This window comes from Triplophysa rosa, unplaced genomic scaffold (genome assembly GCF_024868665.1).
Source record: "Triplophysa rosa unplaced genomic scaffold, Trosa_1v2 scaffold272_ERROPOS173870+, whole genome shotgun sequence".
Taxonomy (NCBI): domain Eukaryota; kingdom Metazoa; phylum Chordata; class Actinopteri; order Cypriniformes; family Nemacheilidae; genus Triplophysa; species Triplophysa rosa.
This window is the reverse complement of record NW_026634288.1, coordinates 37,694-48,858: the sequence shown is the minus strand read 5'-3', so window position 1 is coordinate 48,858 and position 11,165 is coordinate 37,694. Positions and strand designations below refer to the sequence as shown.

At 36.8% G+C, this 11,165-nt stretch overlaps 1 protein-coding gene across 1 annotated transcript; it reads right to left on the bottom strand.

Moving 5' to 3' along the window:
* Positions 1 to 1,231: 1,231 nt before the first annotated feature.
* On the bottom strand, positions 1,232 to 6,425 carry LOC130550260 (interferon-induced very large GTPase 1-like). The gene is given in 2 exon segments (XM_057327680.1): positions 1,232 to 1,841; positions 1,843 to 6,425. Coding segments are annotated over 2 exon segments (4,770 nt in total). The 3' UTR covers positions 1,232 to 1,654.
* Between the last annotated feature and the right edge of the window lie 4,740 nt (positions 6,426 to 11,165).

The window sequence follows — 11,165 nt, the reverse complement described above, 5'->3', positions numbered from 1 at the left end:
GCTGATGTCTTCAAGGAGCCCTTTTTTATTTGGGAGATATAGGCCCTCATTTATCAAACGATCGTATGCCAGAAAACTGTGCATACGCTTGCTTCCAGGCAAAACTTGGCATTGGCTTTTATCAATATGGACATGAGCAGTTGCTACGATCAAATCTCACAGATAGCTTCTTTGTTTGATAAGTATGCATTCAAATGAAAACAGACAACACGCATGCTTTAATGTTTTTTTTATTTGTGCGATGATTATTTGGGCTTGAGTGTGTGTGAAAGACGCGCACTGGGTCACAGCTCGAGGTTGCCTGGCTGTGTGTGGCAGGCTCCAGGCTGGTTTGTGGGGGCTGAAGACCGCTGGTTCTTGCCTCCGACAGATCTGAAAGAGAAAAAAATAAATGAAGCAAACATAAAACTGTGCATGTTTGATTTAAGCAGCCTGAAATGCAAGATTGCTAATTTTAAATATTTATCCTCTAGAAACATGCATCTGTCTTCTTCACCTAAATGAAGAAAATTGTAAAAACATTTACATATAAACATTCTATAATTGCGCCGCAAAAATGATCAGTAATTAATATCTACATTAATTTCACATTAACACATTAATGTAGGCTAACTCAAACAAAGTTCTTCATTGACTGAAGTCAGATTATAATTTTGTTTAAATGGACTACACAAAGTAATTTAAAACAACAATACTTTCAGTGTAAAAATAATAGTGAAACCATAAATATTTGCCATGATATTTAAAAAAACATAAATATCCAATAAAAAATACAAACCTGACGAGCTGCAGTTCGGTTCACTACGCCAATGCTGTTTACCACAGTAGTGATGTCTTTGTTGCAAACTGTTTTTTTTTTAGTTCCTTTGATTCCGCTTTTCAAGGTTAAATTTTAATTTCTAAATCGGAAAGGTTCCTCTTTTTGGCCAGTTTGCGTTTCTCCATGTCGCAAAATCTAGGGGTGAGGTATCTACACCCTGAATTTATAGGGGTGTGATATGTAAATTACGATCGATTTCAGCCGCCGCATTTATCAAGGTACGATTATTCGTACGGCGGAATTGAACGCATATGAAAGTTTAACGAATCTCACGTGAGTGTTTTTCGTAAACTGATTATTTCTCTAGGATGTAAGATGGTTTCTACGTTCGTTTGATAAATAAGGGCCATAGTCTTCAAGGCTCTATAAATATGAGTCTTTGAATGTTAAAACATTTTTATTACAGTTTAAATAGTCATTGCATTTAAATGTCAATGTTTACCTGCCTTTCATTAAAAGCCTTCATTACGTTAATTTGGTGGCTTTTCTAAGCATAATTAGACTAAACATAATGTATGTGATTACTTGATTAAATGTTTCAAGAAAACCTAGTTAATTTGTTTATATTACTGTAGTAGAGATTTATTCTTTGTGTTGTCTCTGTTTCCTAATACCACTTTAGGTGTCTCAGACACCTGAGATTTGGTCCTGCTCAATCTTATATTGTATTTAGGTGGATCAACACACTGAGTTGTACATCATCCCACCCCCTGATATTGATTTAAATGTGCAGTTAATTTGAGTAAGTAAAGTGTATTAATTGTCAAACTACTAATAATAATAAAGGGCAGTTTCCCTTTAGGTTTCTTTATCTGCTCATTCAGTTTATATTCATTAAAAGTTTTTATCCAAACTCTCAATAGCTTCTTGTTTTGTAATTTGTCTCCATACATTTGGAATCCTGCCAGAACCCTGGAACGTTTTTCTGTAGTGTTTTTCCAAGCTTTTCTGGAATCTGACCACAAACCACTTCCAGTGAGGCAGCTCGGAGAGATCAGGGGTGATACTCCAGTTAGCGTATAGGTCCTGCTGTTCTGTATTCTCTCCAGGGGACTTCATCATCTGAGTCATCAGAGTCATTTAAATCATTTGTAAAAAAATGATTATCACTTGCTACTGAAGATGTGCAGATGTTGATACTAAGGTTTCGTGTTCCATGGTAAAACCAGCCATTTATTCCAATAATACGATGAAAAGGAACACTATGATCTCCATCGTGGTTTTCTATTGTGTTGGTGCAGACGGCTGCACAGAACGGACACTGAACCCAACAGCACTGACAAAAGTGATCAATCAGAATCTCTTCTGGTCTGTTGCTAAGAGCCAGTATTTTATTAAATGAATCTGTGCTGAACTCTCTGTTGATGTCAGACATTACAGAAAGAAGATCTTTAATTATCACATCTTCTAGGAGCTTGAAATCATCAACATCATCACGTTTTACTCCACTGAAGTCCTTCACAGAGAATATGAGAACATCTGAGAGCTTCTGGGTGAAGAACCTCAACCACAAATCAACATCACCACTGTTCTCTTGAACATGTTCAGTAGATCCATGTGCTGCTGTCATGATCTTCTTCTGCAGGAGTTCAATGTTCTGTTTCATCTTGGGCTGAACACTGGTAAAGAAACAAGTTCTGATGTACTGATCCACTTCATTTCTGATAAAACTCTTAAAGCGATTTCTGGGATTTTTTATGTATTTCAAGTAGTTATAAAACTTCTCCTTTTCTGCCAGTCTCTTCAGGGTGTGTTTCTCCAGATTTGATCTGTTTCCATTCAGTGATGGACAGTTTGATCTCATTTCATCTGCTAAATCTCTGGCAGTCTGTTTGTAAACACTTTGTTGAATGGGTTCTTTCAGTTTCTGACAGATGATTTCACCGAAAATAGCAGCTGATGTTGCTCCTTGACAGAATTTCTGGAAAATACTATAGTATTCTTCTCTCTTCTTTTCCAAATAGAAAACAGGATCATTGGCTTCTCTGAACATTCTGTATTGGTCAGTGAATGTTTTGTTTGCTATTTTAAATAAATAAAATACCAAATCTATGAAGAATTCACTCTTGAACACATATTCCACTTGTCTTTCTTCATACTCTGTTATTCTTGTCTTGATGTAATCTGTGAGCTGATAAATATAGCTGATGTTGTAGCCCGTTTTTGCTACGTCAAATGACTTGACCATCTTGTCTGTTTGCTGAGCAATGCTTGTGATCAAGTTTCCTATTTGCATTTCATCCTCTTCAGACAGAGTGCAACCAAACTTCTGTTGAGCTGCTTTGATGGCATTTTTAACAGGTCCTGTAATGCCACGTGATTTTTTTAACTGAACATAATCTGAATAACTTGGGATAATGAACATATCCTTGATCCCCTTCCAGGTGTCTACAGGGACCCTTTCATAGAAACCCCTGATGACTTTTTTCACATCTCTCAGTATGTCAATGTCTTTGATTGGAGGAGTTTCTTTTTTGATCTTCTTCACACGCTCTTCCCAAAACAAATCAAACTCTCTCTTTAGAGTTTCTTCATCATTTGTTTTGTCTTTGTGTTTTAAAGCAAGTTCTTTGCTCTTTTCTAAGAGAGTGTTTTCATGATGTGTCTTCTGAGCATCAATCGTTCTCTTCAGGTCTTTCTGCTGAAGAATCTCATTTAATTGTGTGTTTGTTTTTCTTACAATGGTCCCCTGAATCTCTTTAACTTTGATTTCAAAAGACTCTTTCCACTGAAGGAGTATAACGTTATCTGTGTCTTTATCAAAAAAATCAGACATGGATTTTTTCACTTCTTCCCTTTTTATTTTCAGTTCACTTTTGAGATCCCCTTCGCTAACCTCATAAATTGATTCATTTTCTATTTGGTTGTGTAGTTTGTTCTCAATTTCCAGCATAGCACTGCGAAGAGTCCAGGACCACTTGCTATATTCTGTTTCCAGTCTCCTGTATGCTGAAATCTCTAGAGAATTTCTGAAGCTGAACACAAATTGTTCATTCAGTAAAGCCTCCCAGAGATCTTGAATACGATCTTTTAGTTGATTCAACATCATTCCACCTGATTTTGAAGCTTGTGAAATAATAGTTTCCTTTAGTTCTTGAAGATTCTCACAGTAGTTTGGGTTTGGTGGTGCCATGGGTGGGCTTCCCTCCCATAGCTGAGCAAAATACTTCACATCGTGACGTACATCAAAATTAATGACATCACTAAAACATTGTGCATCAGAGTCTTCTTCTTGTGCAGCAAGTTTTGTCATCTCATCCAGTGTCTCCAGCAGTCGTCTCCTTCCCTCCATGTTTTTCTCTCCAGCTGTGACGTCTGAAACATTCTGATGTACAAACATGCAGCTGGGGGTCAGCTTGACCTTCTTCATCCTCAGAAAGGCCTGTACAACAATCTGAAGAATATCCTGCATGTCAGAGGGGTTTTCTCCAAAGATGTTGATCAGTGTTAGATGTCCAAGACCAACAACAAATGTGGCCAGTTCATTGTCATGATGTCTTGTGGATCTTCCATTCAGTTCAAGAGCCCGAAGACCCTCAGTATCAACAACCAGAATATAGTCAAACTTAATCTGTTGTTTCATCTCCTCTGACACTTTGATCAGCTGCATGAAAGCTCCTCTGGTGCAGCGGCCAGCACTGACAGCAAACTCAAGTCCAAACATGGCATTCAGCATGGTGGATTTCCCAGAGCTCTGAATCCCTAAAACTGACAGCACAAAGACTCTCTGATCTCCCAGTTTCTGAATGAGTTCATCTAGAACAGCAGTAATCCAGATCAGAGGAACATGAGCAGCATCTCCATCCATCAGCTCCAGTGGATATCCAGAGATCATCATCTCTGCCGCAAGCGTTGGGAGAGAAGAGAAGGGAAACTGCAGGTCTTTCTTATCCTTCTTCACAGATAAACATGATTCATAGATCTGACCAATCTCTCTCATGATGTGCTCCAAGCCTAAGGTTGCTGCTTGAAGTTCTTCAGATATTCTCTCAAGTTCTGTTTGTTCAGCTTTGAGTTGTTCAGATTTATCATGGTTCTCTTTTTGTTCCAAGACTGTTGACCACTTTTCATCATATTTGTGATGTAGAGCCGATAGATCAGCCGAGGTAAATTCATCCATGAAGATTCCGAGAAATTTGAGAAAAAGCATTCTAAATGCAGCATTTGAGTTCATTTGTTTTATAAAAAACTTGATAAACTCACTGATGTGAGATTCATGTTGCTGTTCACGAATGTTCTTCATTTCAATTTGTTTTACGCTTATTTCTTGCTCAAGTTCTTCCCCTTGAGGTCGATGAAGTTCTTTGTTCTTCTGACACCACTGATGCCACAGTTTCCCCTGACAGGGCAGAAGTGATTCTTTGATTTCTGTCAAAGGTTTATTCTCCAGTAAACTCATCATCTGCTGTGCTGCTTCTCTTCCTCTCCTGTAGTATTCATCATCTTCCTCATCTACTCCGATATCTGAGTGATTGGACACATCTTGAAGTCTGAACATTGATGCTGAATATGAGAAACAATCCTTTATAGCTCTTCTGAGTTCTACAGATACATCTGACTGATTTCTATTTTTCAAGCCAATTTTGTATTTCTCTTTCATCTGCTTTGCAGCAGATTCATCCTCAGTAAGAAGGCAAATAAGTGGTTTTTTGTCTCTGTACAGCTCTCGTATCTTAATTGCGTTTTTGTCATTCTTGTCAAGTTGTGGTAGAAGAACAACATTGACTGAAGATATTTCAGTGAGAATCTTCAGCTGTTTCTCATTGTCTCCAGCATCACCATGAAGATTACAGAAGGCAACACAGTCAGTGAATGTATCTGTGTCTTTTCCAGATGGACAGTACCAGGTGATCTCCACCACTCCGTCCATTAGTAGTCTAGTTTTACTGCTGCCTGGACAATTTCTGTGGAAGAACGTGTGGTGTTTCTCATTGATCAGACTGTTCATCAGCTGAGATTTAGATGAAGACACAGAACCAAACCTGAAGAACGACACCATTGGAGTTTCTGCTTTGTACACTGGCTGGACTTGACTGATTATTTTATTATCAATATTTCTGATCTTCCAGCTCTTGTTGATTTGTCTGAATGTCCAGAGAGGAAACTGAATCTGTTGTGTGAATGGATCAGGAATAAGCAGAGGAAGAGCGAACTGACACTGTGAGAGTTTAGTGATCATCATCTGTCTTAGGACACTATCAGCAAAATGAAACACAGCCATCTGAACATCCATTGGGTGAACAGAGTCCAGGGAAGTATTAGGCAAACCAGACCAACATCTTTCATCAAAAATATCCTCCTCATCTTCAGACAAGTCATTGTCTCTTTCTTGTGTGTGATGCTGTTCATCGGTCTCTTTAGTTTGAATGTTTCTTGCTCTGTAGTTCATCATCAGTAGTTTCTGTAGATAATTCTTGACCAGCTCCTGTTCAGCACAAGACTCATGACACTGTAATGAATGTGCTGTTATCTGAAGAACATCTGCAGCTCTTAGTTTGTGGTTCCTGCCTCTGGGATGCAGTTTGTCAAGTAGTTGTTTTATTTTTATAGTTTTTTCCAGTCGTAGGTGCTGATCTGGTTGAGTTCTTGTTGCTCTTAAATCCATGTTTTCTCCCTGTTAAATAGACAACAATAAGGCAATCATGCAAATATTTTTTTTAAAGAAAAAACAACAACAAACATTTAAAACCACAAAAATAACATAAGACATTATTTAATTAATTTGCTGACCTCTTTACACTTGATGCATCGACCCCACATTTTAAGACATACACAAAAATGAATGCCTCTGTAAGGTCTATGTTGTCTTTTATAATTTGTTGGCCAGAATTACTCGTAAGCCGGGAATACACTTAACAACGAGGTGAATCTTTTTAAGACTGGACTTAACACAATGCATAATAAATGTTTCATTAAACTGGTAATGAGAACAAAAGTAATTTAAGTAAGTTGATACATTTATTATTTGTAAATTACTCAAGAAGAAAGCATACTTAGTATTTAAGTACAAACCCGATTCCAAAACAGTTGGGACACTGTACACTGTAAAACCCGACAAGTTCAGTTAACTCAAAAAAATAGTTGAAACGGATTACATCGAAAATTTTAAGTCATAGTAATTTAATTTTTTTTAAGTTATATTAAATGTATATTTTTAAGTGTCTGTTACTATATAATGTTATGTTATTTTAGCTAGGTATTTTGAGTTTACAGTACATATTTATATTGGGTACAGATAACTTGAACATTTTCATTACTTATAAAATTAAATATTTGCATTCTTACTATCAAATTGTTCATTTTATGTTAACTTAATTTTTTTACATTAATTGGACACTCCTACACTGTCCTAGAATTATAATCCTCCTATAATTTAAAACTTTGTATTTAATTGAATAAGGCATAATACCCACAGAGACTTCAGTGCAAGTAACTTGTTTATTAACCAAATATGAAGTTCCAGAAAAATGTGTAATATCTCGTATAGTTTCAATGTAAACAAATACAAAGTAAAATACTCAGACACATGAATGTGCCATGTGTAAACATTTGTAAATTGCATCTTGACATTCAACATCAGGATCACTATTTTTAAGTTTTCTAAAACAATTATTTAAAACAACATTTAACTGTAACATGTCTTTAAGAACAGTTACATTTTGATAATTACATAAATACAGATGTAATAAGTGTAACACATATTACAAATATTGTAATAGCTTATCTATAAGTGTGTTGTTATGTACACAAAATAAAGCAGAAATGTGTGTACTGCAATGTAAACAGATGCAGAATCTCTCAGCCACATCAATGTACAAGTATCCCATGCGAACATTCAGTCCTTCAATGAGCATCTAGCATTACAACTACTACAATATGAACAATTCTGTAAGAGGTTTAATATACAAAAAAAGGCAAAAGTATGGCAATGTGCAATTGTCTACTGCAAGCAAGCCATCATTTAACTTGCATTTAACCCTAACAACTCTCACATCGACCTGTTCCATGTGCAAACATGGCATCCCTCAACTTAACATCATTAAATTTTTAAACAAAGATAGGGCAATGTGCAAATGCCTAATGCAAGCACACCATTCCACCTACACTTTCTGAAAAACATATATAATACACACGGGTAATTGACATGTGTAAATGTGTCCTATGGTGTGACATTGCAAAGATTCAGAAATAAATAACATGAGAAAGAGTTATCTTTACTGTTAAGAGTTACAAATACCATTAGAGATTAAAAATTATTTTAAATATTTTTTTTCTAAATTTCTGCTGTCATACCATAGAACACATTTAGGATATTTGTCAATGCCAATATATGTATTAGACATATAAACATATTACACAGGTATAAAAAAGTGCAAAACAGGACATCATTCAACTTTAACTCGAAAACATTAAAACTTCAAAAACAATACCTTTAAAACCCATCTGTTAGATGTTTTACAGCAAGAAAAACAAATGTGCTTACTCAACTGCCAACAGGTCATTTTTCAGACTCAAAACTCTAGGCCTCAACTTTCCATCCTCAACACCCATCAACACCTTTTGGATGAAGTCGAATGTGTTGAGCAGCGTTTTTGGATAGTCAAGGTGCAGGGTGTACGTAAGTGCAAAGAGAATGACAAATGCATCAGCCAGTGTGGAGGACTCAAGAACAATGTCACCCTCTAGCACAACTGCAATCCTCTCTGTGCAGAAAAAATTGGCATCTGATGAAGTTTGATTGATTAGGAGGAGCCCAAGTGGTACATCAATGATGTCCGGTTCATAAGACAGCATCACCTAAAGACAACAAGAGAAACAATTACCCATTACAAAAAAAATCTTAAAGCTGACACCAAACCTGCAGTCAAATACCAGGACAGTCCAAAAAAGGCAAACACAATCACAATCCACATATCCATTAATCACAATCAGATCATAGGTGTGTTCAAATGTGACAGCAATTATGTTAATAAACTATAGACACTTCTGAATATGCACACTTACGTCCCACATCTTGAAAAAGCTGACATCACTCTCATGCATATACGGAGGGAGAGCCCGGAGTACAGCAGCACGTCTAACATGGACATCAACTTGATCCTTTAAGTGTGAGAAAAAAAATTAATTCAGTATGGATGCTAATCAGTATAGCCTCACAACACTATTCATGAACCAACCATGAGAGTTCAACCAAAGATAATAAGAACCTTTAACAGGCATCAAGAATTGTAACCAACTGACCTGGAGGTCATAAATCCTGAAGAGCTGATCCAGGACTTCAGATGCTTTTCCTGTCCGAGAAGAATTTTCCGATAAAGGCTCTGAAGCCAGGGGGTATTTTGGTCCAGTTGAGCAAAGAAACGATTCTTTAGGTTGACATTTGTCACTCTATGAAACTCAGCACAGATCTGTAAAAAAAGGTGCATTATTTAAAACGGTGTATATGTGGCCCAATCTCCAAAAACATTTACAAAAGGAAACATTTCATTTTAGACTATGAACATTTGACACAGCTCAGGAGGATTCTGAGGAGAGTCAGCAGCTTCAACTTGACCCAGCATTGTGGGGCTGTCAGTTTCTGTTAAGATAATATCATTCTTAAAATTTGACACGTGAGCATCAGCATCTGGATGATCCCTACTTTTGTGGGCATTGAAAGAGGTATACACATTACTGCGATAGCGACAGTTTTGCAATGGACAATCCACCATCTCATGTTGTTTTAAATGTGCCCTTAAATGACTGAGAATAGTTTTCCCATTAAATGGCTGCTTGAATCCACATTTAAGACAGATGAAAGAAACACTTTCCATTGGATTCACATCATGCTCCATCCGAGTATGTATTCGTGATAAGTGTATTTTTAATGCATTTACAGTCTGAAATGTGACAACACAGTCATCATAGACACATGGTAATGGACTGACTGAGGAAACACTGCTATGATGTAAACGATAATGTTCAGTACATGTGCCCTTTTATCAAAGGCAGCAGCACAAAGTCTGCACCTCCAAGCCATTGGATTTTTGCTTAAATGGTTAACAGTACACTGTTCTCATTCACATTTTAGTCACTATATTGCAATGTGTCCATTGTTGTTAATAGTTTTTCAACATACCGCACTTAAAACTCTGTTTGTTGGCCAGCTGCTTCAGCTTTAACCTAAAAAAGTAAGATTTCAAAAGTTAGTTAGTTTGCAATGTTCACAAAAAAAGTGTACAGTCAGCTAATTAAAATGTTAAAAGCTAAAAAAACAGCACAGAAATGTCTCATCTTAATAACACAAGCACTTCCGCATGGACATTGCCAAACTAAAACGGTACTTAATGCATTTATCCCTGTGGTACAATAAAAGTTCAAGTAACGTTAACAAACTCCGTAAAAATTTTAAAACAAGCCTATAACTTAAAGGGTAAAATAACGTAATAAAGACAGCTTGTTTTAACATTGATACTCAGGTAAACGCGCCAAGCCGACAAATTCGTTTCAAATGATCTAAATTTACGAAAACAATATAGGGACAACTGAAACCACACATGAGAGCATGTGTGAACTGCAGCATGATTGACTAGAGTGGCTAACGGCCTCCAATTTATGCTTGTTTGTTACCTTGTCATTCGCGCCATAACGTTACTTGATCAAATGTGCGTCACCACAAATTTTAGTTTTTTGTGTCCCGCAAAAAACGCGAACCCCAACTGTGTGACTATGTTTAACAACGATTATGTCATACCCTCCCTAATTAAATGATTACTGGCTTACTAGTTTGAGATGCACATCACATTTACATGTAAAGGCATAAAACCCATATCCACTTTCAAGACACCAAGTTTACTTCATGCAGATAATTGTACAACGACAGTAAAATATAGAGTTAACAGATTACTTACCAGATTGATGCGCCCAAAACCAAAATCGATATAACAGCAGACAACGTGGTCAAACCAGAGTAAAACTTTGTCCGATGATCTTCGTAAAATTGCTGCATGCTACAACGCGTGTCGTCTCAGAAGTATTCACAGAAACTCCCACCGTGAAATCTTCCTTTTCGCTATATCTAGGCGATTTTCTCAACTTTTCTCTACAAAAAACCCCGCATCCGAGGCAAGCAGACGAAAATGGCGAACTCTCTCCCAGGTGAAGAAGATGAAGCACGTACGTTGTACGCACATGCGTGTGACGTCAAACGGGATCAAGTTAAACTTTCTGAGTTCAATGACAAAATTCAATTAAAGCGGTTGAGCACTATAAACTTAACATAAAAAAAATGTACACATGACGCAGAACAAATATTCTGACACGTCAAGGACACTTTTTACACTTTTCTTTAAAGTAGTCACAAACC